The 27,246-nt window shown below is 60.1% G+C and overlaps 1 protein-coding gene across 6 annotated transcripts in view; it reads right to left on the bottom strand.

Annotated features, from left to right (window-relative positions):
* The window catches only part of COL27A1 (collagen type XXVII alpha 1 chain), a 133,455-nt gene that overhangs the window by 58,879 nt on the left and 47,330 nt on the right, over window positions 1-27,246 (bottom strand). For all 6 annotated transcript variants that reach the window (XR_011995411.1, XM_026002815.2, XM_072727562.1 and 3 more), the window contains 9 exons: window positions 25,681-25,734; window positions 24,755-24,799; window positions 16,672-16,725; window positions 14,354-14,398; window positions 7,777-7,830; window positions 7,039-7,083; window positions 3,620-3,673; window positions 2,431-2,484; window positions 1,772-1,825 (listed from right to left, as the gene is read on the bottom strand). Coding sequence is in view for 5 of the 6 variants with exons in the window: in XM_026002815.2 (XP_025858600.2) it covers window positions 1,772-1,825; window positions 2,431-2,484; window positions 3,620-3,673; window positions 7,039-7,083; window positions 7,777-7,830; window positions 14,354-14,398; window positions 16,672-16,725; window positions 24,755-24,799; window positions 25,681-25,734 (459 nt within the window). In the remaining variant the exon portion in view is untranslated. The remainder of the gene's footprint in view (window positions 1-1,771; window positions 1,826-2,430; window positions 2,485-3,619; window positions 3,674-7,038; window positions 7,084-7,776; window positions 7,831-14,353; window positions 14,399-16,671; window positions 16,726-24,754; window positions 24,800-25,680; window positions 25,735-27,246) is intronic.

The following is a 27,246-nucleotide window of genomic DNA, read 5'->3' on the forward strand; positions in this document are numbered from 1 at the left end:
ATCTCTGGGCCTTGGCTTGCTCGTCTAGAAAACGGTGACGACGACGTCACCTTACAGGTCCGTTCTGAGGCTCCAAGGGAATAAGACAAGCAAAGAGGGGCGCCTGGGTGGCCCAGCAGTTGAGCGTCTGCCTTTGGCTCGGGGTGTGATCCTGGGGTCCTGGGATCGAGTCCCGCATCAGGCTCCCCGCAGGGAACCTGCTTCTCCCTCTGCCTGTGTCTCTGCCTCTCTTGGTCTCTCATGAATAAATAAATAAAATCTTAAAAAAAAAAAAAAAAAAAAAAGGCAAGCAAAGGGCTTAGCTCAGCACCTGGCGCCTGCTATGTGCACAATAAAAATCCGTATCCAGAAGGCTGCAAAGCCAGAGCCACGCCCCCTCCGACACTGACCCCAACCCCAGGCACGGGGTCGGAAGGAGCAGAGACCCAGGAAGGTGCTGACATGCTCCTCAGCCTCTGTCTCCAGCCGGGCAGGACTCCGAGGTCGCCAATCCAAACAGAACACAAGGACGGGATCCACGCAGGGACCCAGGAGACAACCAAAGCAGAGCTTCTTTGCTGCAAGTAGCAGCGACCCCGAGGAAGTCGCTTCTCTACCCCGTGACTCAGTCTCCCTATCTGTAACCCGGTGGCAGTAGTACCTCCCGGGCGTGCGTGGGTGGCCTTTCCACGCGCTCTCGTCCGAGGACGCTGTGCGGCCTGCTGCCCCGGGGTGGAGCCTGAGCAGCAGGAGGCGGCCAGACTGCGGGAGAGCCGGACTGTCAGAGGAGCCTTCCTCCGCAGTGGCCAGGGGAGGGATTGGGGCCAGCTCCACTCTCTCAAGATGGGACTGTGTCACGGCCAAAGTCAACACAGCGCAAAGTCAGAGCCTTCAGGAAACCATCCCTCATCTTCTCGGGGCAACACCGGGAGCGATCTTTGGAAGAGTCTGGAGAACCCGGCAGAGCGAGACTTTCCTCTCTGAGATCTCGGGGAAGATGGGAAGGGGTGTGTGTGTGTGTGTGTGTGTGTGCGCGTGTGTGTGCGCACGGTGGGGGCTGGCTGGGGTCGGCCTAGACACCTCCCCCCAAGAGAGCCCGGGTGCTGAGGATCCCGGCAGGTGGCAGCCCTGGCACGGACCACCCTATGCTCCAAAGACAGTCCCCGCTGGAGGGGCGGGTGGAAGGGCTCCACCGGCGGCCCCCCCCGCGCCGTGAGTGACACGCGAAAGCTAGCTGGTGCACGCCGACCTGTGCCAATGCTCACGCGCATCAGGACCCCGCAGGCGGGTTATAGGAGTTGCCCAGTCATCCTTCGGGAGTTCTCATTCTCCATCCAAACACCGGAGTTTTCACATCTGCTTCTTGCTCCCCACTCCTCCCAACCCTGAGCCCTGAACGTTTTCCGCTGTGTGGGGGGGATTGTGGGCGGAGTGTGGGTGTTTGGAAACGTTCCAGGGCTCGGGCTTAGAGAAACAGGAGCTCCCGCTCAGGGCGCAGGCCCGAGTTCAGAGGGCTCCCCTGATGTTTTTTCTGGAAACTCTAAAGGCGACCACAACGCTAGGGAGGGTCTCCGGGGCCAGCTTCTGTCCCGCTGCCATGGAAAGCCGCTGGGGGCATCGTGGGCAGAAAAGGGAAGATGTCTGATCTCAGAATTTCTCTCCCCAGCCCCATCTCCCGTTTGCTGTGCGCTCTCAGGGAAGGACACCCCGCTCCCCATCTCTGGGTCTCGGTTTCCCAAAGACGACACATAGTCCCGACCGTAGCCAGACGCAGAAATACGGCCTCACATACCTCGGGTCCAGGAGGCCCAGGAAACCCCAGGGGTCCCTTGTCTCCAACTTTGCCCTGGGGAAGAGAAGAGATGGCAGGGGAGGCCCGGGTAAGTGAGGGCCCACCTTCCTCCATCCTTTGTGTTAGTCCCCCCCACCCCGCTGTGGGGGTGGGGCTGGAAAAGCTCAGGAGCCTCTGAAGGACACCGGCCTCCATAACCAGGAGGTACCGTCCACACCCCACTGGGCAAGACACTTCATCATGTGGAAGCTCAGTTTCCCCGTCTGTAGGATGGGAGCGATAATTCTCTAGCCCTTGGGTGGTTGGCAGCCTTCAAAGAAGGATAGGATGGGAAGGATCCAATATATTGGAACATTCAAGAAATACATGTCATGAAGGCTACTGCTGTTGTCAAGGCTTTGGAAGCCCCGGATTCTGATTCTCCCCAGGACTCTGACAGGGACGGAGGCCTATCTATGACGCTGGGTGAGTCCTGTCCCTCTGGGGCTCAGTGTCCTGCTCTGTGAGATGGGTGACTGTCATTCCTACCCTGCTCTGCTGGTCCCTCAGGGCTGCTGCAGGAGGAAATGCGGTCTGGGGACAGGACAGGGTCCCTGGCCACATCTCACGGCTGCTTGGAGACTGTGAGGCTTGGGGGTATCAGAGCACAAGGTACTTACCAGAGGCCCCGGCTTCCCCCGTGCACCTGGGAACCCTGGCAATCCCTGGCTCCCCTGGAAAAGACCAAGAGCAGGCTAGGGGTTAGCAAGGCCCAGAAACGGCCAGGTGAAGAGCTGCACAGTCATCCTTGCCCGCCTGAGGCCTCGAGAACACCCACCTCTGGGGGAGACTGAGCCCCCCCCACTCTCCCTGCCTGTAAGCTCCAGCTGGGCACCCCCGTGGCCTGGGCCTCAGGGAGGCAAAGGGGAAACAGCAGGCCCTGTCCTCACCTAGTTGTCCTGGACCCTGGGAGCCCGGGGCTCCAAGCAGGCACCCCGTGCCCTGCAGGCCTGGGGAAGTCCAGAGACTGGGGCCCAGCTGGGGAAGCAGCCTGGCCCACATGGCTCACGAGCCGGAGACACCGAGGCTGGGTCAGGACAGGCCAGCCAGGAGGGAGGGAAGAGGAAGAGGGAGAGCTGGCCAACATCTGGGCCTTGTTGACCAGCTGGGTGAGGGCCAGATGTGGCCACATGGTGCCGGACACAGGCAAAGAGGAGCCGGCCTCGGTCCATCCATCAATCAGTAGGGCCGTTTACTGCTTCGCTCACTCAGACATGTCCTAAATGTTCACTGTTCTGTGCAGGACTCTGGGCTGAGCTTTGTCAGGCCAGGCTGGGGCACTATCCTTAGGGAGCTGGCTGTCGGGCACGGGACTGAGCACAAGCCCCCATCAACCAGGTGCTGCCCCAGTGGCGGACAGACGTGCGGCTCGGGGCACGCAGAGAGGCAAGTGGCCCCTGTCCAAGCAGGTGGAGGGAACGGGGAGCCCGTGCAGAGGGCCCGTCAGCGGAGCACAGGGCCGTAGGGGCAAGAATGGGGCCGAGGGGCTCGCTTGCTGGGTGCTGGGTGCTGGGGTGAAGAGCCGTAGGGAGCCGTGGGGGGTCTGTGAGCACAGGGCAGAGCCTTGTGAGGAAGACAGACTGGGAAAGAAGAGGCCGGGGGCTTGGCAGTAAGTCAGGGGGCTGTTGTAAACGCCGGGGGAGGGACGCAGACGGGGGCTGAGGCTGGAGAAGACAGGGCTGCGTGAGAGCCATCTGCGGCGGCCGGGGGCACGGGGAACGGGGGGGATCCTGGCCAAGAGGGACCCTGAGAAGGAAGCTGGGGCCAGAGAACAGCAGGGCGGGGGGGGGGGGGATCTGCTGCAATTACCTTGTCTCCTTGGAATCCAGGGTCTCCTGACACACCTGGAACCCCTTGTTCGCCCTAAATGCACAGCAGCAAAGAACGTTACAATGGAGACCACGGCGGCTTCCAGAAGCCTCCCCACTCGCAGACCCACCGGCAAGGGACGGCTTTGCTGAGGCCGTTCCCAGACTGGATCGGACCAGCAGCAGCTCTGTGAGAGCAAAGGGCAGGGCCCCCAGCAGGGAAGCCGGGCTGGGGAAGGCAGGCCCTGGGGGGCACGGAGCCGGCCTCGCCGCACACCCGCCTGGCGTCGCTCGGGTGGCTGAACACACCGCTAACGGCAGCCGAGCTGCCTGGCCTTTCCCGGAGAACTGGCAGTTGCAGATCAAAAGGACTGTTTCCTGATCCTTCCAGGTCTTCACCATCAGCTTCATGTCACACGGGGGCAGGTGCCGGCTGTGCAGCGCCACCCTCTCAACGCCCACCCCCACCCCCACCCCCATCACAGAGGGTTCGGAGTGTTTGCATCCGTTGCTTGACATTTTTCACCACCAGGCTGGGAGCCTTGGCTTCTTCCCTCTGTGGGAGTCTATGCAAGCCGTCAGCGGGGGGCTACTCGTAATTCGCTACTGGTCATCCGCTAGGCCCTGGTGGCTAACACTATGTGCAAACAGTGAGCAAACTGGTCTCGAGTTAGTTCTGGGCGTTGCTTTCCTAAATGACACAGATCCTGGCCATCAGGGGTCTCTTCGGGTCCCTCCCCTATTTTCAGCCACATCCTGGTAAACGAGCTGTTGGAGAACTACATGGGAAGATGCTTCCTCTCCGGGCCGGAGTCCCATCACGCAGCCCTCGTCATCTCGCAGGCTGGATATTCCCCACAGTACCCCGGCCCTGCACTCGGCAAACACTCACAGCCCGGGGAGCAGTTGGAAGAATGGGGATAAAACCCTGGAGGAAGGGAAACTCTTAGAGAACACACATCGTGCAGCTAAGGCCAGGAGCCAGCACAAGAACTTCCTCGGTAAAACAAAAGCCAGAATGAAAATTAATAAATAAATAGCCTTTAAAAAAAAAAAAAAAGTACTTTGGTTTTTCCAATCTGGAAAAATCTGTAAAATGTCCCAGAGGTTTGGGAGCCAAGGAAGTTTCTTTTTGGGGTGTGTGTGTGTGTGTGTGTGTGTGTATGTGTGTGTGTGTTTTAAATGCCCAAAGGAGGAGCAGAGGGGATTAAAAAAAAAAAAAAAAAAGTTTAAAAAGACACCTAAGAAATCAGGACAATGGATTCAGGCTGGAGCTGGAGTCTCGGTTCCAGAATGCGCCTCCACGCAGGAAGACGGAGCCAAGTGGTTGTAAGTGGGACCGGGGCCAGGCCGGGTCATGGAAAATCTGGGATTCTGGGCAGGGCGACTGGGGAACATGAAGGGATGGCTCCGTCATCCCAGGGGACAGGGGACGGCCGGGCCGGGGGTGGGGTGGGGGCGGAGGGGCCCCTCACACCCTCACCCGCTCTCAGCAACGTGAAGACCCCTCCCCAGCCAAAGGGGTGAGAAAAGAAAGTCCTTTTTCTTTTTTTCTTCCTTTTCTTTTCAACCCCCAAGACTTATTTGATGTCCTTGAAAACTATGGGCAGGAAAACAATTTCCTCCACTTCTTTTTTTTTTTTTCCAGAGCTTTCACATCTCAAAACGAGCCAGGCACCAGCAGTCAGCAAGCCAGCCGAGTTCCATGTAACACGTTTATTTCCATGTTCCTGAAGGACCAAGCGAGCGGGAGGCCAGCTCTGCACAGGGGCCTATAAAAAGCTCCCCCACTTCCTTTCTCCCTTGTCCGTGACCTCAACATTTCCAGAGCGCTGATGTCTCAAAACCCCAGAGCAAACAGGTAGCTGGGCGGGAGCCCCCCCGCCCCCCCCGCCCGACCCCGGACAGGAGGCCCCTGCATCTCAAGGGGAAGGCCACAGAAGAGGGGGCTTAGCAGGCAGCAGGGCAGGGCCGGAGGGGGAGCACGGGAGCCCGAGGGGGGCCGCAGCTGGGGGCCCCGGGCCAGGACAGTTAGGAGGTGGAAGAGGCGGAAACGGAGAAAGCGGTGCACCCCTGGCTACCTAGGGATGGGGCGGCCAGGACACTCTGGGTGTGCCTGTTTCGGCCCCCCCTTCTCCCCGTTCCTAAGAGTCTGAGGGCTGAGTTGCCTTTGATGCATCTCTTCCAACTCTCTGGGGCTACTGCCCCGGCTGCAAATGCAGGCACGGGCGGCGGTGACCCCCAAGGGCCTCGTCAGCCCTGCCCTTCTGCCCTAGTTCTGCTCCGTGGCCGAGGTCTCCAGAGACACGTGCCTGGGTTCGCCACCTGACACTCCTCGCCGAGGTGCTGGGCCAGCTCCCTAGCTCACGGAGGCCCACGGAGGCCCACGGAGGCTCGGCAGCTGGCTGGGGCAATCCCCACGGGGCCCCTACATGGTGCCCAGCCCTGATACACCTGCTCCCGTCTCTCAGGTTTATGAGGAGCGGAGCTGGTCTGAAGGCAGGTGCAGGAGGATCCCGCCCACGGGAGCAGCACTCATCTGCTCAGACTCGTGGAAACTTGGACCTGGCCCCAAAGCCCTCCCACACCCCCTTTGGGGTGCCTGCTTCACCGAGAGGCTGAGACGGGAGGGCGGGAGGAGAGCAAGGGGCAGAGCACAGGGAGCATGGCCCCCAGCCCCTCCCACCCCAGCGTCCCCGTCCCTTAGATGCTGCACGACCAGGCCAGGGGCTGCCCTGGCGCCGCCCCGCTCCGGGCCCCGGGGTCCCCTGACCCCCACGTCCAAATGTGGTTTGGCACCGGGTGAGTGCAGCAGGAGGACTGTGTGGAGGACACGTGGCACGGGTGGCCTCCCCATGGCAACTGGGAAGAAAGCGGGTCAGGGGCTCAGAGGCCTGTGCCAGCTTTTCTGTTGCACACTCAGACCACGTGCTCCTTGGGGTCGGGTTCCCAGTTCTAACTGGGGCGGCTTATGTGGATTCATTTCCTCCTGTAGCTGGAGAGGTCTCTGGCCCCCACACCATACCTGCCCCGGGGCCTGTCATCTCAGCACCCCCCCCAACGTGCCCCCACTCTGGCCTTGGCCGCCAAGTCCAGACACTGGCCTCAGCTTTGCTCTCCGAATTCAGAGCCGGGCCTTGCCCCCCCACCCACCCCGACCTGTGCCTCCACAGCCCCCCCATGCTCTACCTGCCTCAGATCTGCACCTGCCTGAGCTCCACCTGAGTTACAAGGAAGAAGCTGGGTAACACAAATTTAGGGGGGCCAGAGGGGAGGCAGGAGAGTGCAAGGGAGTGGACCTGGCGAGAGAGCAGCAGCCACAGTGAGGTCGCCGTGGGGGTGGGGGTGGGGGTGCGGGTGCGGGTGGGGCTGGTTCGCATGCAGATAAAACACAGTGCAACAAGGGAGTATTCAGATCACCTTATCACCTTTCAGTCCGGGCTGCCCCACGTTCCCCATCAGTCCCTGCAAGACAAAGGCCAGATCCTGCGATGAGAGGGGGGCTCCAAGCCGCAGAAGCCCAGCGCCCTGCCTGGCACCCACCGGCTCGCTGTGTCCACCGGTGCTGGGCGCCCCACCCAGCGCTCAGTTTTCCCATCTGCGAAGGGGCCATGACCCCCAGCTCAGAGGGCCATGACGTGGAGTGAAGGAGCACGAGAGGGGGCCGCTGACTCATGAACCACAGCACTCTGAACGAATCCAGGGGAGAAGGGGGCCGAGGGGGACAGATGGGAGCCTCGTGCATCGTCACCCACACGTTGGCCAAACGGGATCGTTCCTGGAATGAGGTCCGAGCAGTGCGGGCCACTCTTTCCTGCACGCCCAGCCCACCCAGGGACGCACCAAGTCCACTGTTTGCCGGTACAGTTTCTATGCCCCAGGTGATGCCCCCCGTTGACCTTTCAGTGCCTCGACATCTGGCCCCACAGGAGACTCAAGCTCAGCGCAAGGACTGCTGTGCAAGGACACGTCAGCCATAAATGACATACAGATGATGACTGGCTCGCTCCCGACCTGCCAGCTTCCACCCAGCACCCCGTGGACCCCCGACCTCCCCTCCCCCAGCACTGTGCCCAGGCACCCTTCCCTCTGGGCTGCAGTGGGTCAGGGGGTGCCTGGCTGGGAGCAGACCCGGATTAAGGGATGGCTCAGGTTTACCTTCACGCCCTTGGGTCCTGGATAGCCAATCGGACCCAGTGCTCCCATGTCGCCCTGCCAAGAGAAAGAGAAGAGGGCATGGTGAGGAGGTGGCTCCCGGGCGGCTGGCCTGGGAGGGATGATTCCCAACGTCCCCTCGCCTGGGCTTCTGAGGACACAACCCCACTGGCTTTGTCAGACCACCTGGTCTCTGCGGCTCGCTCACCGCGTGCAGGATTCAGGGAGGCTCACGGCTCCATGCCTCAGTTTCCCCATCTAAAAGGGGGACCAGTGCAATCTACCTCCTAGACTTGTTTCAGGAAGAACTGACGTACGGGTACGAAGTGCTTGGCACGGTCCGGAGGCATTTAGGGCTGGTCCAGCTGAAGGGGCTCTGCTGGCACCAATGGGTGAAGGCCCCACACAACATAGCCTCGAAATGCCCCATCGTGCTGAGGTGGGAAAGCCTGGCTGACAGAAGGGGTAGCTGGATCCTGTCCGCACAAGCCCACCCTCTCTTCCCCTCTCGGGTCCTCACCTCCTGTCACCCCCACCGCCGCTGCCCCCAGCTGCAGCCATAACGTTAAGCCCACACCCCCTAAAAATGCTCTCTCCTCTCCCTTTTCCATCTGTTGGGACTTGTCAACGTGTCTGGCGGCTGTGGGTGCTCAAGCAACGCCCCTGACCTCCCTGGGCCCCGGTTTCCCGTATCCCTGTGCCAGGCTCCGCAGGGGCCCTGGCAAGTGCTCTGCAGCACTAGGGGAACAGCCGCGGCCCGGGGCGTCCTGCGGGGACTGCCCTGAGATGTCTCCATCGCATCCCTGCCCGACCCCCCACCAGCAACAGGCCGTGTGACCTTGAGCAAAACACCTGCCCTCTCTGGACCTCGGGATCCCCCACCTGATTAGGTCAAACCGAACCCTCTAGCTGAACCTCTGCCAAGCAGTGGCGCTTTCAGCTCCATCACGTAATCTTCTGGTGAAGGAAGCACGGCCTCTACAGGTGAGGAGACGACACAAACTACACTGTCCGCCAGGCAGGGAGCTGAGCACCTCACCTGCCTCGACCCAAGGACTCCTCACAGCCGCCCTTGGAGAGTGACCCTACTACCAACCCCATTTTACAGATGGGGGACCCGAGGCTCCATAGCGTTAGGACTGGGAGGAGCTGGGATTCACACCCCACCCGGGAGTCCATCTCCAGACCTTCCAGGCAATTCTGAAGTCGCCTTGGGAGAGGAGGGAGAGAGGGGAGTGAAGAGGCCAGGGTCCGAGGAAAAGCCAGCCCTCCAGAGAAGGGCACTTCCCTAGGCCCTGCTCGCGCCTATGTCTCTCCCTCTGTTTCCCAGGCTGAAGGGGGCCGGGCTGGCCTGCCCAGGGTCCCCCGTGGTACACGATAAGCCGAGTAGGCTCCGCTGGCACGGCCGGCTCCAGCCGGGCCCGGGCTGTGGGCAGGCGACCGGTCCGCTGCTGCAGGAACACCGGCTCCTCCCTCCCGCTGCAGGCCCCAAGGTGGTACCCGGCCCCCGGGCCCTGGGGAGCCACAGCAGCACCACACTGGCCGCCCCGGCGGCCCCTCCAAGGACTTGCACGGGCCCAACCCCACGGGGCAAGGGGCTCCGGCTCCGGGCGCACGGGGAGAGGGCGGCGGCTTGCTCACGGCACAGCTTCCCCTGCTGGCGGGACCCCAGGGCCGGGCTCTAGGAGCACTGGGGGAGAAACAGAAACTTCTAGGCCACTCCCGCCTCCCCACCCAGTACAGCCTGCAGAGCACCACGGCTCTGGGCTAGACCCCGTGTGGGCAGCCTGGCCGGGTGACACACAGCGGGGCATGTCCTCACAAGAAAAAAACGACAAGTCGCACCCTGCACCGGGCCCCGGTCCCACCGTGCCTAAGCTCCCGGACGCCGGCTACACATCCTGCCCTCCGTCCTGCTGACCTCACCGAAACACAAGCAGGCAGGCCGGCGACCGTCCACGGGACTCCTGCTGCGAGTGGACGCCGCGCTCGACGTCAAGGTCCCGCCGACGCCGCTCACCCGAGCTGACGCCAGGCCGGGGCTGCCGGCCCTTCGCGGCGACCCCATCTCAGGGATGAGGAACCCGAGGCGCACGGAGAGCGTCACTCACTCAAGACTAGGCAACAGTCGGGGGACGGGGGCAGGCCCAGAGCCCAGGTCTGGCTGGCTGGCCGGCCCCGCGGACTCCTACCCGGGGCCCTGGGCGACGCGAGCTCGGCTGGACCGGCACACGCCGCAGGTGTCCAGGTGGGCCCGCCGGGGGCCCCTGAGAGGACACCGGGAGGCGGGGCTCCCACCTCTCTTCACACCTGTCCTACCTCCCTGCCCTGCTGCTCCTCTGCAGCTCTGACACCCGGGCCACCCGCTTCCGTACCCAGAACATTCTGCCCTGGGCTCCCGTTGTTAACACGCCCTCACCCTTCGGCCGGAGCGCCAGGATCCCTGCCCTGACCCCACGGGCCACTTCAGGGCCCTGCTGTCGGGTCCTGCAGCCTTTGCCACACGGGGCCACCATTTCTGTGTGTGCCCAGGCAGCCACCGCCTGCCCCCCGCCTCCCAAAGTGGCTTAACCACCGGGTGCAAATGACGCTCACATTTATGAACCCTCTAGGGAGGAATCCATGGTCCTAGAACTGTCTTTGAAGGCAACAAGGCCTCTTTCCAGAAACTGATGGGGCTCGGTAGCTTGGGGACAGGGACCTGGGCGCTGTGGTCTTAATAGAAGCACCATCGCTCACACAGAACAGCCCCTGGCGCTGTCCGGTCCACACTTACTCATCTGCTGCCTCCAGAAGTCACACAGAGCTGAGTGGGTGATGGACACCGGCCCTGCTGGTCCGGCGCTTCGCTGTGTGACCTCGAGCAGGTGTCTCAGCCTCTCTGTGCCTCTGTTCCCTGAAGTGTACGATGGTAACCCCACTTCCTACCCTCAGAGGCTTGCTATGATCATTAAACACTTAGCACCAGGCCTGGCACACGAGGCTTTGCTAAGTGTCGGCGAGGGAGGCTCCTGAGCCTGCTTTATCACGAGGAAACAAAGCCAGATAATCACGGACTGACAATATGGTGGGCCCGTCCACTGTGCCCCATGTGCTGGATTTTGGCCAGACCACATATTCTTTGGGTCTCATTAGACCCACGGAAGAGCCAAAACTCCCTCTGTGTCACTCCAAATCAAAAAGACAAACCTTCTTTGTTCGGCAGATGCAGGAATCAGGCACACTTTTCTTGAGGGCCAGCCAAAGGGTTTCAGTTACTCAAAGGGGGCCGCTCTGAAGCGGTCTCCCCTCGGAGGCTGCAGGGGGCCAGCGGCGGCGTCGTGGCATCCGGGTCACACCGACCTGGGCTGCAAGTCCTGGCTGGTGATCTCGGGCCCCAGCCTCCCTAGCTGGGTGATGGGGCCGCCGCCGCCCCCCTCAAGGATCTCAAGGCCTCCCGCCCACCCCCATCTAATGCACGTGAAGCACACACTAAACAGACAGATGCCCCATAAATGTTTGTCTGTCTCCTCACACCCTTCTTCCTGCCTGCAAGGACCTATGGGGGCGGGGGAGGCCTGTAGGGAGGATGACAGGGGATGTTTCAGCTTCCGTCTGCATGCACACTGCTTCAGCTGACCGGCCAGAAGGCACTGAATAAACCTGAATCTCCACTAAAATGATTATCAATATGTGGAATTCCCATTCGCTCAGCTAAAAACCCACATCCTCTGGAAAACCAGAGGTGACTCATGATCCCTCTTCCCCCTTTAACTCCTGGTTAGAAAATTCCTTTCCTCTCCAACTCTCGGGGGAGGCCACTATTCTCCATCCGGCACCCCCGCCCCCACTCCCGGGGCACAGAAGCTGCTGTTCCCAAAAATCCGGGGCGGACGGGGGTCCTTGGGTGAGAGAGGGCACTAGTTCGGGGAGCAGCGGTGATTTGGCAGGGTCAGGTCTGTGCCTGTGACTCTAGCACCACCACCACCATCACACAGCAGAGGGAATTTTATAACAGGGGAAGTGAGGCTGAAATGGCAGAGAAAGACACAGGCCAAGAGGGAACCTTGAGGAGGGGTAGGTCAGCAATTTGGACATTATGAGGGGGCACACGGTCTGAGGAATGCAGGGACACCCCAGCTCCGGCCATTCAGAAACGGGATACACGGAGGAGCGGCCTGGATTAGGAGGCAGAAGGCGTGCCTGTCCAGCATGTCTCCATCTCCCCCTGCCTTGTGGGTGATCTTGACCGGGGGCGGGGAGGGGGGGCTCAGTTTCCCTATCTGCCAAATGGGATTCCCCTCAGAGAGCCCGTGGCTAGGGCTGCCAGGCTGAGCAAACGAAAATACAATTCGCCCAGCTAAATCCAAATGTCAGACAAACACCGAATGCTGTTCTAGTATAAATGTGTTCTAAATATTGCAGCCGAAATTCAAATTTCCCTGGGCGTGTTGTATTTTATCTGGCAACCCTCCCTGTGGAAAGCAAAGGGGAGGTTAGGTGGGAAAGAGCCTCGGAAGGAGTCAGGAGGGCCACGGGCAGGGCCTGAGGCTCCAGAGCCTGCATTCATTTGGCCAAATGATATTCTTGCTCCTCTCAGGACCCATATAGGGGACACCAGGACAATGAGGAGGAGAAGCACGTGCCGACGATGAAAGCCAGGAGAGCTGGCTCCCTTCAGGGGAGCTGTGGGAACCGAGAGCATTTAGCCTGAAGAAGGAGCGCAGCAGGGACAGAGGACAGGCATCTTTCTCTCGAAGAGCCTCCCCAGGGGCAGGGGAATGACGGGGGCTCAGTGGGCGGGAAAGCCACCCACAGCGAGAGCTCTGCAGAATGGCCCGGGCTCCCACGGGAAAGGGCGCCCAACACCAGGCCGCTCAAGCTGGAGTGTAATCACCCCGTGACCAGGATGTTCCAGAAGGCGTCCCCGTGAGCTTAGAGGAGGCGGGACGGCCAGACTTTGGGGTCCTCCTAAGCTGGGGTTCTCTATCTCTCGTGTGGATACTCCTTTTCCAAAGCATTAGCTCAGTGCCCCGGGCCAAAGAAGATGCCCAGCAAAGTCCTGTTGAATGGACAGCGGGGATGACGGATGCCCGCCTCATGGGTGGGCATTTCCCTGTCCCAAGTCAAGGAGATGTCGCTTGTCAATCACACCCCCTCCTTCCCACTAGTTCCAACGTGAGTTTGAAATCTTTCTCCACACAGTGATCTAGAGGCCTGCTACCACGCATAACACGTGTGTGCGCGCCTATGTGTGAACTAACAATGACCATTATTATCACGACTAGCACCTCTCGAGTTCTCACTGCGCACAAAGCGCCTTTATGTGTGCTAGTGTCTTTGAATCTTCACAACAGAAGTCTAACTTGGGTACTCATGTCATCCCCATTTTGTAGATGAAGAAAGTGAGACACAGGGAAGTTAAGAAATTTGCTCGGAACCCGAATTCAACAAGTGGCAGAGCTAGGACCCCAAACCCACGTGACCTGGTTCCAGGGACAGCGCCAGACTGTGGGCATCTGTGGTCCTAATAAGAGGGTGCACGACGATCTCATCTTATGGAGGGGGGACCCTGGGGCCCTGGGAAGTGAGCTGTGGCTGAAGAGCACAGAAGCAGGAGGAGGCGAGGCTAGGGACCCTCCGCCTCCACCCCTATCCTGTCCAGGTTCTGCACTCACCCACCTGGGTGGGACCATGCTGCCCCTGGGGCCCTCTTATCAGGACTGGCTTCCCCTGAACAACGGGGTCCCTGAACTCCCCCGGGGCCTTCTCCAGCCTCCCACTGAGCAGAAATTCTTGGCACAGTTGCTGGAGTAGCCAATGCTGGCAGCCCATTTGTCCAACAAGGGAATGGTCTACTTCTGTCCCTCTGGGGCACCCCGGACTCAAACCCCTGAGGAGTGACCAGAGGACAGAGCAAAGGGGGAATGAGACCCTTGGGAAAGCTCTTAGAGTCATTTCCCGGGCCTGGACCTCTCAAGGGGCTCTTGCGGCTTGACCCAGGGTCAAGGTCCTACTGTGAGAGCCCAGCACGAGGCCCTGGCTTTGGCTGCTGGAACTACTCTACTCGGCCTACCCCAACCTGTGGGGTCAGAGGTCAGCCTGCCTCCCACCTCCCCATCCACGGCGTCACTCCCAGGAGTGTCAGGAGGTAATCGCAGTGATGAACACAACGATAGTTTCCTCTGATTGCACACTTAGCAAATGCTGGGCCCAGTGCCAAGGACAGTCCGCGTAAGGCCTCGGTTACTCCTCACAACGCCCCCTCCCAGCCCCAGAGTAGTCAATGATCATCGCCATCTTACAGATGAGGAACTAAGGCTCAGGGAGGGTAACTCCACGCAGGCCACACAGTCAGGATGTGGCAGGTGGTCTGGCTCCAGAGTCACTGAACTATGCAGGAAAGGGCTCAGAGAGGGTGAGCGATCTACCTGAGGACCCGCGGCAGGGCTTTCCTCCCTCTGCCCCCTGGCCAGACTGACAGGTCCTGCTCCCCAGCTCCTCCTGGGGTTTGATGAGAGGACCTTTCCCCATCAGGGCTTGTTGCTTACCCCCCACACCCTGCCTCTTGCCCCCGCCAACCAGGCATCTGGGTACTTACAATGAGGCCGGGCACTCCTTGGGGCCCTGGCAGGCCCAGTTCTCCCTGAAAATAGAAAGAGACCAAAGGGGTTACTTGCCCTGTCTCCCCTCTAGCCACTCCGACCGTGCTATCCCCCCGTGGGCACCTGGCGGGATCCTTCGGAGCTGACCATTCCCTGTGCCTGATTAGTGACTCTTGGAGCCTGGCCTGAAGCTTGGACAAGAAGACCCTTCCCCCTTCTGCCATCGGCCTTCCGCATCTGTAAAATGGGGAGGCTGGATTTCCAGACCCAGGATTTTCCACTTGTCAGTGTCCGAGAAGAGGCACAATCCTGATCATGACAACAAAGATGTGCCGGGCGCCTGGCCCAGGTGTCACCTCACCTTCACTGTGCAGACGGCAAAACTGAGGCTCGAGAGGGATGGGATATGGCCAAGGTCAAGTGCAAGGAAATAACATAGGGGCAAGGGCTCTGAGCTGAGAGCCACGGGGCCGGCCTCTGTCCCTCTGTCAGCTGGGAGGCGCTGGGGCCCTCAGAGGAGCCCACCATCCCCGCAAGGAGGCTGTCGGTCTCTGCCTCCCGGGGCCTCCCTTCAGTGCCTTGCACCAGAAAAGACAGGTGGAGGGGCTTGGATCAAGCTCAAGATGCAAAGACATGGGGCAGCCCCGGTGGCTCAGTGGTTTAGCGCCACCTTCGGTCCAGGGCGTGATCGAGTCCCACGTCGGGCTCCCTGCATGGAGCCTGCTTCTCCCTCTGCCTGTGTCTCTGCCTCTGTGTGTGTGTGTGTGTGTGTGTGTGTGTGTGTGTGTCTCATGAATAAATAAGTAAAATATTAAAAAAAAAAAAGATGCAAAGACATGAATAAAAATGGGGGGGAGCTCTGGAAATGCCGATCATCAGTGAGAATTGCCAAGCCCCCTCCAGGTGATCGTCTTGCCTCCCGTGTGTGCCGACAGGAGGCCGTCACTACAGACGAGAGGGGGGGAAGCAGCCCTGCCTTTAAAATGAGGGAAGCGAGTCCCAGGGAAGGGCAGCGACTTGTCAAGGTCTCAACAGCTGCGTGGCCAAGCTGGGGCCGCTCATCAGGTCCTCTTTCTGCTCCCGTGGGACCTGAGTATGAAGACCCCGCGGCCGACCCCAGATGCCGGCCTCCGGGATGACATCACCTATTATTAGGGCACCTGACCCGGTAACTGATACACCGGAGAGGCTCTGATTTCCCACCACCGTGCCTTCGCTGGTGACCTATCCTCCCCAGGGAATGTCCCCTCACCTGTCTCCTCACCCCAATCCAGGGTCACCTGCCCCAGGAGGCTTCCTGTCTCTTTATCCCTCCTCCACGGCCCCCGGGGCCTTAGACCCCACATGTCTCACTGTGCCTGGCACAACGGACCGGACAGACAGCCGTGAGCTCCTCGAGGGCAGGCGGTGTGCCCGCGGTGACCTGCTGCTCACAACCGCCCCATCCCTGCTCCCAGCGTCTCGTTCTGTCCTTGCACCAGCCCTCTGACCCCCAGATTTACAGACCGGGAAACTGAGATGCAGAGAAGGGAACCGATGTGTCCGGGTGATGCAGCAGGATTCAAACCTGAGTCCGTGTGGCTCTGAGACCAGGGCTTAGGCCCCAAGGGAAGCTGGGGTTAGCCCAGGCTGGGGCGGGCTCAGGGAGCCTTTGTGGGATTGAAATCAGTGCCTAATCAGGGGCTGAGGGCAGATCCAGCAGTCACCTCTACAGAAAACACAGCTGGCCACAGCTGCTGAGGTGGGAAGCCCCGGAGAGATGGGGGAACATGGCAGGTGTTTGTTCCCAGTCTGCTCCCCCGGGGCAGAGAAGAAGCTTCCCCTCCCGCAGAGCCCCAGCCTGGGACAGGAAGGGGAGGGCGGGCTAGTACCTCAGGGCAGGCTGACCTGGCTCCTTGATGGGCCTCCCATTATTTACAAACTCTATAAACATGCCTCTGCTGAAGATTGTTTAGAACTCAGCTCTTCTTCCCTTACAGGGCCTGCAAACCATCTGCTCCCCCAGGGCGCTGCCGTCCCATAAACATTTCTGATGCTTTGGAAGATGGTAGTAGCCCTGGCTTCCCTAGTGGGGGGCGACCCGAGAATCTTCCTGAGTCCTTGGGGATGGGCATGGTCTGGGGCTTGGGGAGCAAGGGCTCGGTGGGCTGGAGGGCTTTTCTGGGGGGCCCACGGCGGACAGGAGCCTGGGGTTCAGAGGTGGCAGGGCTGGGATTTGATCCCATCTGTCTGACCCCAAAGCCTGGATTCCTCAAACCCGCTGTGTGCTTGTTCTGGAATCTCTTTCCTGTTCCCAAAGACTTGAAATACTTACGGGGTTTCCATCCAGTCCTGGAGGACCTCGTTCCCCAAAGTCTCCAGGAAACCCCTGAAGGCATAAAAGAGAGAACAAACACCTGCAGATTAGTGTTTTTACCTGTGGGGCGGCTTCCATCCGAACCCCTGGGGGCACTTAAGGACAAGTCCACGCAGGCTCACTCCTTGGTTCTGGGATCTGGGCAGGCGATGGGGTCACCTCCACAAACACCTTCACATGAGGAACTTCTCAGGGACTGGCTACTGGGGAGGGGCCCACAGCTTGGGAGCCCTTTCCTTGTCTACATAGAATCTGAGAAGAAACGAATGCCTGGCTCCTGGCTCCGCAGCATGGAAATACCCACCCCAAACCTAACCCCCCGCCCCCGACAGAGGAGGCCGGAAGGACGAGAACAAAGGTCAGGAAGCTGAGTCTAGGCCTGACCCAGCAGCTGACTTGTTGAGCAGTTTATGGACATCCCTTTACCCCATGAGCCTCAGTTTCCACACTAGGCAAAGCAGGGAAGGCCTCTGCAACATTTTCCAGCTCAGACCTTCTGTGGCTGTGACACGCTCTTCAAAAGCCGCCCTATGCAATCAAGATCCCCATTTTTACAGGTAAAGAAAGAGAAGCTCTGGAAGCATAACTGTCAAGGTTACACAAGGTCACACGGTAGGTGACCATCGGCCCCAGCTGCCGAGGTGAGTTTCAGAGGCTCAGAGAGGGGCCAGGCCACCCAGCCCAGTCATCCCCTCCCTGACCCCATTCCCTACTCTCCCGGGAGACAGGCAGCTGGAAAAACATCAGCTGTGGGGACACCTCTGGGGACCAGGGTAGGGGTGAGTATTTCACTTCAAAAGGGAAAAAAAAAGTCTCCAAGCTTAGAATTTAGGGAAACCTGTTCTTCCCCTTTGCTTGAATTCAAATCGTTGTTTTTTCAGGGAAATTTAATAAAAAACACAGCACATGTTTCTCTGACCAGGCGGATGCCTGAGCCGTTCAGTCAAGATTCCTCCGGGAGGATAATCTGCATCTGGTTTCTACCACAACTGGGGGGATCCGGTGAGTAGATTAAACCTAAAGGACAAGACCCAAAGCAAGGACAATGTCTGTCCTGGCTGAGCAAAGAGACCTTGAAATGGTGTGTGCGTCCAGGCCTTTGTCCTTGTCCTCCCTATCCAGCTGTCCCATTCTCCTCAGATCCCTCCTCTGCCAGGGAGCCCTCCTGGATCAGAAGGGCAGAGGTCGGCATTCATTCTGCGGGAGGTGTGGCTTCGTGCAGACAGCCACAGGAGGACGCGAGGACAGAATCATGAGTTTCGGACCGACCCAGGCGCTGTGCACACAAACCTTCACTTGCCTTTTCCATCTATCCCTGGGGAAAGGTTAGCAGTCCCATTTAACAGATGGGGAAACTGAGGCTCAGAGAAGCAATGTCACCTGGCTAAGGCGAAACAGAAAAGAAAAGCAAGTTTGTGGCAGCGCTGAGCCCAGGCCCCACCTCTCTGAACTCCGTCAAGTTTGCATGAGCTGCACACAGGCCGGTGACGGCACGTAGAGGCCGCTCGAATGTGTGTTCGGCTGGTTTCAGAGAGTGGCAAGGCCACTCATCTAGGGGGTCGTGGGTCTACAGGCCCATCTCCAGGTCAAGTCTTTGCGGGGGGCCATCTGACCCTATCTAAGGCTCCTCTCCCCGCAGACCTCGGGTCCCCCTAGCAAATTCCAGTCTCCCTTCAACCCAGCCCCTGTTGTCATGCTGTAAGGGAGACCCTCTCCCCCGCCGGGACCGGAGATGTCGGCTAGGTGGGCTGTGCTCAGGGAGCCTTCTGAAGGCATTGCATTTCTGCCATCACCTCTGGGGGCTGGGTTAGGGGCCTGGCAAGAGAGGAGGACCATCCATCAGGGGATAAGGCCAGTGCCGTCCAGCCAGGCACCTGGCCAAGTCCACATGGCCCATGGAGGGCAGGACTCAGGAAGTCTGCGCTCTGCTCGCCAAGTCCAGTGTCTGGAGACTAGCTGTGGCTCGCCTCCAGACGGGCTGGGTGACCTTGGGCAGACCCTCACTTGACTCACTGTCTTGCTCAGGCTGTGGGCGGGGGTGGGGGGAGGGGGGTTCTCTAAGAACACGTCCCAACCGCTAGATGAGGCCTGGATGGAAGGAGCCTCTTCCCCTTCCACACCGGAAAGCTGCCCAGCCTGGGGCAAGACGAAGACCTTGTCAGCATCCCCCGGGGCGCACACCCTGACTGCCATGCCCAGGGGCCACCAGGCAGGTGCCAACCCCATGGGCCTGCGTCCGGAGGCCACTTTAGGCTGGCTGAAGGACTCCAGCTGCCGGGCCAGCCTTCCTCCCCACGAGGCTTGGGCAGCAGAGCAACCCGATGCCAGTCCCAGCTCTACCACCCACGGGCCTCTGCAGGCCTCAGTTTGCTCCGCTGCACAATGGGGGAGTACAAACAGGATGAGCTGAGGTATCACACGGAGGGTGACCCTTGCCTGCAGCAGCAACGTAAAGGCACATCTCTGGGGCATAAGCAGGGGAGAGACCATCAGAAAGGTCAAAACCCCCCAGGGAAGGCAATTCTGCAGACCAAAAGGAGCCCGAATATAGCCAGTGGCCGAGAGCAGCAGCAGGGTAAGAACAAGGATGGGAAGAGCAAACTCCAGCAGCCCGGTGAGGTGGGTAATTAAGACCATGGGGGGGGGGGCAGTTTTAAAAAGGAGCTTTAAAAGTTCTAGAACAAACCTGTGATTGGAACAATCTCTTAGACGGAAAGACCACAGCTGCTCTTGACACCCACACCTCATTTCCCCCCTGGGGAGACGAAGGCCCATCACCCGCTGGCCTGCCTCACCCCTCCACCACTGGAGACACAGCCCCAGGGCCGTGATGCTTCGCCCCTCTGGCTGTCAGGGAGGCGGCCGCCAAGCTAGACGTGTGGCCCCGCGTCCTGCCCCTCGGCACCCCCCTAGCTGGCCTTGTGCGCCGAGTGCAGTCCTGCCCGGCCTGAGCTCCCCGCTGCGGCAGGCTGGCCCGAGGCCCAAGAAATGAGCTCGGCGCCCTGCCGGGGCCCCAGCCACGTGGTGTCTCCGCTTCCCCAGGTCGGGGGCCCCCGGGGAACTGGACGCCTTGTACTTAGAGCAGAACAAGGCTCAGGAGGAGAAAGGATCAGGCTCCAGGACAGGCCTCCAGGTTCAGTCTCAGCTACAGGAATTCAGACTAGATGGTGGGGGGGGGGGGCAGTCCTTGTCGCAGCAGCGTACCAAGGCCCAAGGAGTCTGCTGAGGGCCACCCCAGCCACTCCCCTGCCTCCAGGCACCGTCTACCCCAGCCATCTGCCCAGGAAGGTGGGCTGTGGAGGCAGGGGAGGCACGAAGCCTCCGCAATCAGAAGTCCTACTAATGCCTCGAAGGCTCAGCTTCCTGACCTACAAAATGGTCCGTCCTGCCAACTCCCCTGGCAGAGCTGGGCCCAAGAGGTGAGGTGTTGTCATGCAGCCCCGGCACGCTCCACCGCGCCAGGGCACGCTAGCTTTGGCTTGTACCAACAGCGGAGAATACAGAATAACCTTTCAGAAGAGCCAGCAGAGGGATCCCGGGGGCCTCCTTACACAGTTGAGATTCTCTGCAGTCGGGGAGATTCCTGTGCAAGCCTAACCTGCATCCCTCCTGCTGCAGTCCCAGTGGGCCACCCTCCTTTTGCGAGCACGTGCGCACACCAAGCGTGCGGACATGGAAAGACCCCTTGGGGTCAGGATGCCGCGCAGGTTTTCACTCTGCCCTTTTGGAATCCACTAGGGAGCCCGTCCAAGAAGAGTCGCATCGGGGAACAGGGAGATGTAGGAGAGCCTGGTCCAGTTTTCGCCAGACAGGGTCCCCAAGGGCCCTGGGAAGAAACCCCTTCAGCTCCAGCCAAAATTCATAACATCCTATATCTGGACCCCTCCTCAGGAAACCACAGGTTTTCACTCTAGCAGCCGAGAGGCGATGAGAGCGTTAGCCGAAGCTTCCCTTCGGAGCTCAAGACAGGAGTGCAGAGAGGAGTGAGAGGCAGAAAGCGAGCAAGGGCCCGGGGTCGAGCCCTGACTCTGCCATCGAGTGCCGTGGGACGTCGGCCAAAGGACCGGCCTCCCTGAGCTATGCCAGGGGATGCGTCTGACAAAGAGGCTGGGCCGACTCCTCACGAAAGTTCTGTTGTGCTCTGACCTCCAGAGTCTCCGCTACGGCTCCCCTGAGCCAAAGATTCCCACGCACCCACCTTCCCGACCTGAAGCTTGAAATTCGGCTCGTCGGAGAGAGGACGACAGCGGTCACCCCCGGCCCTGCCAGAAATGAGGCCAGCCGGGATGGCATGCGGGAATTCAGCTCATTCTCCTGACATCTCGCTAATAAATGCCTAGAAATCAGCCGGCCCAAAGCTCTGACGAGAGGGGATCCGCAGAAGGAGCACCCACACCCCCAGGGCTCAGGAGTGGTGGCCTCCTGGGGGGGGGGATGGTGCTAACAACCACTGAGGGAGCACGCGGCCCAGAGGATGGCCAACTCGGAGGCATGGCGTGGGCAGAGACAAGGCCGTAGGGACCCAGGCACGTGGGGTCCCAGTCCACACACTCTTGGATTACATCCAGGGCCGGGGGCGCCTGGGGGGCTTGGGCAGTGAAGCGGCTGCTTTCAGCTCAGGTCATGATCCTGGGGTCCTGGGATCGAGCCTCTGCTCAGCGTCCTCGCTGCTTCTCCCTCTGCCCCTTCCCGTCCCCCTGCTCCTGCTCTCACTTGCCAGTGTGCGCTCTCTCTATCTCTCTTTCAAATAAATAAATAAATAAAATCTTAAAAAAAAAAAAAAAAAACGCATATCCAGTGCAGACCCTCCTGCTCTTTGGCTGGCCATGGCAGCTGGACCAGGGGCAAGGGAACTGTGGGGGCCCTCGGCGGGGACTGTGCGGCCACAGTGCTGTTTTGCTGCAGAAGGGGGTTTCCTCGCCCCCATGCCTGATGCCGCGGTGCCAGGGAACACCCCCATCAGGAAGGGCAGGGCAGGATCTCAGAAGTTAATGACAAGGAGCAAGGAGGCAGAAAGGGGGTTAGAGTCTGGTGAGACCCCCTGAGAGCATCTGAGCAAATGGCTCGGGTTCCGGGTCTGGGAAACAGGTGCTGTCGACCTCACTGTGGAAAATGGGGTTCGGGGGAGAAGCATAGGCAGTCCAGATGCCACACAGGCCAAAGGGCCTCAATGAATGTTGCTTTGGGGGATATGTTTTGGCCACAAGTGCTGTCCCCAGCACCTGGCACACGGCAGGTGCCCCATAAATTTTTGTTGAGTGAAAACCGAAGGCGTGGTCTCATCCCACACGCAGGTGGCAAAACGGCCCCGAGCACCTCCGACCCGGTGCTGCCTTCCCGGTGGCGAGCACCTTGGGTGGCCTTCAGCTCCAGGGAGCAGACGTGCGTGGCAAGGAGGGCGGATGGGATGAGGAGGCCACTGGATGCAGGAAAAGTGGGAGGTGGAAGAGGAGAGCTGGGCCCTGAGCCCGTCGGCGGTCCTCGCGGCGGCAGGGCGGAGGCAGCCACGGCACGCCCGGGTTTCCAGGCCCTTCCCCGCTCCATGCTCAGGAGGCTCCAGAAGGCTCCAAAATCCATTCGCTCCCTAGCGATGCTCTGGGGCAAGAGGCCAGAGCTCTGGCTGCTGCGCTCCAACCCAGCAATGACCCTCAGGAGCCTCCGGGCCTCAGCCACGTCATTCACCCCCAGCCGCATGCCCCCTCTGCAGAGCAGCGGCAACGCCTGGTGCCCTGGCAGCCTCCCGGGACAGAGGCTCAGCAAACCCCTCACGGGTGGCTCTGCAGGCAGAGCTGGGTGAGGCGACAGGGCCCAGCTGACCTCATCCAAGCAAGTTGACAGCCCCTACTCGGCAACTTAACCTTTGGGAAGACAGGTCCAGAGAGGTAAAGCCATTGGCTCAAAGTGACACAGCACAGACAGCCTCCCAGGGAGCCACCCAGGGAGCTCCACACAGGAATGGTGGCTGCTACTGTGCCCGAGCACAATGACCTCAAGAGCTAGAAGATATTATCCCCATTTTTCACAGGGGAAACTTGCAATTCAGAGGCTTTGAGCCAACCATGCCCCCAGGGCCTTTGCACCTATTATTCCCTCAACCTCTAAAGCTCTTCCCCTGGGAGCCAAAGGCTCCCATTCCCACCTCATTCAGGTTTCTCAAGAATTCAAGAGGAGGGATCCCTGGGTGGCTCAGCAGTTTAGCGCTTCAGCCCAGGGCGCGATCCTGGAGTCCTGGGATCGAGTCCCGCATCGGGCTCCCTGCATGGAGCCTGCTTCTCCCTCTGCCTGTGTCTCTGCCTTTCTCTCTGTCTCTCATGAATAAATAAATAAAATCTTAAAAAAAAAAAAAAAAAAGAATTCAAGAGGATTCCTGGATCAATTCACCTAACAGTCTACACCCCAAGCACTCACGGTCTACCTACCCTACTCCATGTTAATGCTCAGCACCCTCTGACATTCATTCATTCATTGCTCATTCCCTTGTCCAATCATTGTCTGTCTCTCTGCCCATGGAAATGGGATCTCTGTCTTGTTCACGGCTCAGCACTAAGCATAGTGCCTGGTCCACGGTATACACTATTTACTGGATGGATGGATGGATGGATGGATGGATGGATGGATGGACCTCCTTGCCCAAGGTCACCTGGCTTGAGGAGCAGATCCGGATGCCAGCCCCACCCTCACACATGCCAGGTCCTTGCCCTGAAGCACTAGGTGCTACTCCTTGCCCAGATCCAGGTGTCAGGTGTTAGTAGGCCTCCAGGCGCAGAGGCGCTGTCGGCCACAGGAAGGTCTGGTCTGAGGATGAGGTGCCCCTCTGGTCCTTGAGTCCAGGACCTGGATCTTGCTCTTCTTTGTATACCACACTTGGCCCCACGGGGCCCAGATCCATACACACTACAACAGGTAAGATGCCCGTGGTCTGCGTGTCAACCCCAGAATCACAGACAAGCCCCTTTCTGGGCACCACAGAGCGCTCCTGGCCGCCTTCTAGCAACCTCTCAAGCTCCAACCTCCCTCAACGTCCCTTCTCCATCCACCACCAGCAGAGGGAAGCCCAGACCCCAAGGTGATGATGCTTCCAAGCCTAGGGATGACCCTGTGGGCAGCCACACGGGGCCTTCGGCCACCAACAGAGGTCAGGCTGGAGAGAAGTCTGCCTCAGTTATAGTCTGGGGTCTCCCTCGGCTGGCAGCAAAGACGCCAGACATACCACTCCAAGGGGAGCCCCAGCCTCCCCTTGTGAGTAATGAGATCATTGGAATTCACGTCTTGCCCACCGGGTGAGGATTCTAGGGCATCTGCTTGTACATTAGTGCCAGCCAGGGAATCCGAGAAGCCGACTTGGTCCACCACTGAGATCAGAGGCCCTGGAGGCGAATGGGGTTGTTAGAATCCTGGCTCCCTTGTTGATTCTGAAACCGTGGGCAGGTTACTCAACCTCTCTGTGCCTTGGCTTTCTCTTCCTGCCAAGCAGGAGAAAGATGATTCCTGTCGCACTGGAGAGTCACGGGCAATGCCGAGACTCTGGGGTCACGACCCTGGGATCGCACCTGCTGTGGGCCTGCTCACATGCCCCATCGCCCTCTGGCCCTGTATGTGCACGGCCACCCACAAGTGACGTGACGCCGGCCACCCCAAGACAATATGGATACTGAGGGTTTTCCGAGATAGGAGCCCAGACACGGGTCTAGCCATGATCCCCCCCAGTCCAAGCAGGGCCCCAGACACTACTGACCCAGACAACAGAAGCCCCCCAGGTGCAGGACCACACTGTGGAGCAACTGCTGCACACACGCACCACACACACATAGAGGAGCCATCCTGGAGGGGCCCAGAGCACGACAGGCCCCAGCCACAGCCAGGCGGCAGCAGGACACGCGGCCCAGACAGCCCCTCGTGCTGGCCCACACACTCAGAGCAGAGCCATGGCCAAGCAGACAGAAGCAGAGAATGCCCGGGCTGCAGGTGGACAGGGCGGTGCGGCCAACAGGAAGTCAGAGTCACCCATAGAGTCTGCATAATAGACACGGAAAATCTTTACCGGCCTACCCATCTTGCCCCTCTTGCCAGGAACACCAGGCAGGCCCTGTAGGGGAGAGACAGGGAAGAGGTCAGGACACGATTCCACAGGGGACAGCCAGTGATGCCCCAAACCAGCCCCGGAGCCACCCACGAGAGGAAGTCGCAGAGGGCCTGGCGCCTGGGCCACACATAGTAGGTGGCAGCTCTGTGCACGTCGGATGGACGGTCCTTGCACTCTACGGGGCTGGGCTCTGTGGGCACCTGAGCTGGGCAAATGCCTAGGAAAGCAGCCGGTGTCCCCGGTATTCAGCAGGTGCTCCCGCCGCTCTCCCGAGGTCCTCTCTACCCAGCTTGTTATGAGGTGACTATGGGCTCAGGCTGGGAGGGGACAGGGCAGAAAGGCCCGTGGGCCATGCGGTCCCTGCCGAGGCAGCAGGAGTACGAGGCGCTGCAGCCGGCAGGTAACCGAACGAGCACGCCTGTACTCGGCACCACTGCATACGCAGACGGCTGGCGGGATCTGGCCCTCGGGCCGCAGCGAGCGGACACGTGATCCGCAGTAGGAAGCAGGCCCACGTCTCATTCGCTGAAAGCCCTTCAGAAGCTGTCCATGCCTCAGAATCACGTCCCCCTCCTGACCCTGGGCCCGACGCCCACGTAACCTCGCCCAGGAGCCCCCCGCACTCCCCAAGCTCGTCTCCTACCATTCCTGCCTCGCGTTCTGAGCTCTGACGGCGTAGACTGTCACACGTGCCAGTCACCGTACCTCCCCGACTTTGTCCCCACTCTCCCTTACATCTGGAGGGGACCGGACTGCCTTGATTCGACCCCTTGGTGGGCTCCTATGCAACTCGAGGGCACCTCCTCCAGGAGGGAGTCCAGGACTCCTCCCAGAAGACCGGGGTGGGTAGGTGGGCGGGAGATAAACAAACGAGGCCTACTCACTCGCTCTCCATCGGACCCTGGCAGGCCGAAGAGCCCCGGGAGTCCAATGTAGCCCTAGGAAAGAGCAGGTAGGGGGTCAGAGGGACCGAGGGGTGGGGTGTGGCTGGCCCGGCCCCGCCGCCCGCGTCCCACTGCCCTCCCACGCCCAGGCTCCTCTTCCTTGCTGGTGGCAGCAGCGGCTCCGGCGACTCCTCGACGACACAGGCCTTGAGGCAAGTGTATATGCCCATGGACTGCATGGTGCTGGCTTCCACGATGTAGTCCAAAGGCACATACCCTCACGCCAGGGAAGGGCGCGGGCGCTCTCGGGGGGAGGCCCGCCCCGCGCCGGGGCTCCCGGACCTGCAGAAAGGAAGCTCTCGGCTGGGTTAGATGCTAGAGCGCACCCGGCTCCGCCCGCCCCGAGGGAGCCTGCTGGGGGGGGCCCGGAATTGGGGCTCCCTCCACCCGCGGCGGCCTGAGCGGAGGTCCCGGCGGCACGCGGATGCCACTGCGTCCGAGCCCCCAGCGACGCTGCCGACTGGCTGTCAGCTGCCCCGCTGCACAGACAAGGAAACCGAGGCTCGGAGATGATGCGACACAAGCAGCCCGGGGGCAGCCAGGTGGGAGTCCGAGGTCCCAGGATGTGCCTGGTGTCCTGCCTCCGCGCTGTGCCTGCACCGGGCTGGCCCTTCCCACCCCAGCGACGGCAGGGCCACCCCTCCCAAGCCCAGCTCGAGCTCTCTCCTCCCGGCTCTTCCCTCCACCCACACACCATGTTTGCTCCTCAGTTAATAGGATTTACCATTTTCTCCAATGTTTTACCTTCCATTATCTGTGTCCACGCTTCACACCCTCATTAGCCTGGGGACTTCTCGAGGGCAGGGACCCAGAGCTCCTATCACTATCTGTGCTCTCTAGATCTTTGTGGAATGATTTAATAATAACGCTCACAAACTACGTTCTCAGGGCTTTGGGGGGCAGGAAAGCATCTATTGGGTCCTTGCTCCACCCCAGAAGCAGGTTATAATCAGTCGGCCCCCTGGAAAGGGGAGAACATTTAGGCCCAGAAGTGAAGTGACTTGCCCAGGGTCACAGGGCTAGAGCACGACAGAACTGGTATTTAAGTTGGAGTCAACGGACTCCCAGGCGGGCCTCCTAACCACTCGGCTACACTGCCCCCCGACAAACAAGCAACCAACACAGGCTCACAACCATCTCTCCTCCCCTAGTAGGTCAAGACGTCATTGAACCTCCTCACCCTCCAGTGATGAACATCCATCACCGTAACGAGGGACTTTTATTGGTCCTGCCAACCAGGGCTTCTATCCCAGATTCACAGATGAGAAATGGGCTCAGAGAGGTCCGGCAACTTGCCCACCATCCCACAGCTGGTTAAGGGCACAGCAGCTCTCAAAGCCGGTTGCCCTGGTCCATAGCTTGCATTTTATCTCATTCATAAATATGAGGCTGGTGGTGGCAGGGGAGGGAGGGCAGCTCGAGTGCTCCCAGCTCATCCAGGCTGCTCAGGGCCCTGGGACCCAGAGAGGGGGTTGCTGGGGCCAGACCAGCTCTCTCCCCGCATGT

Source organism: Vulpes vulpes, chromosome 12, assembly GCF_048418805.1.
Source record: "Vulpes vulpes isolate BD-2025 chromosome 12, VulVul3, whole genome shotgun sequence".
In the NCBI taxonomy this organism is placed as follows: Eukaryota; Metazoa; Chordata; class Mammalia; order Carnivora; family Canidae; genus Vulpes; species Vulpes vulpes.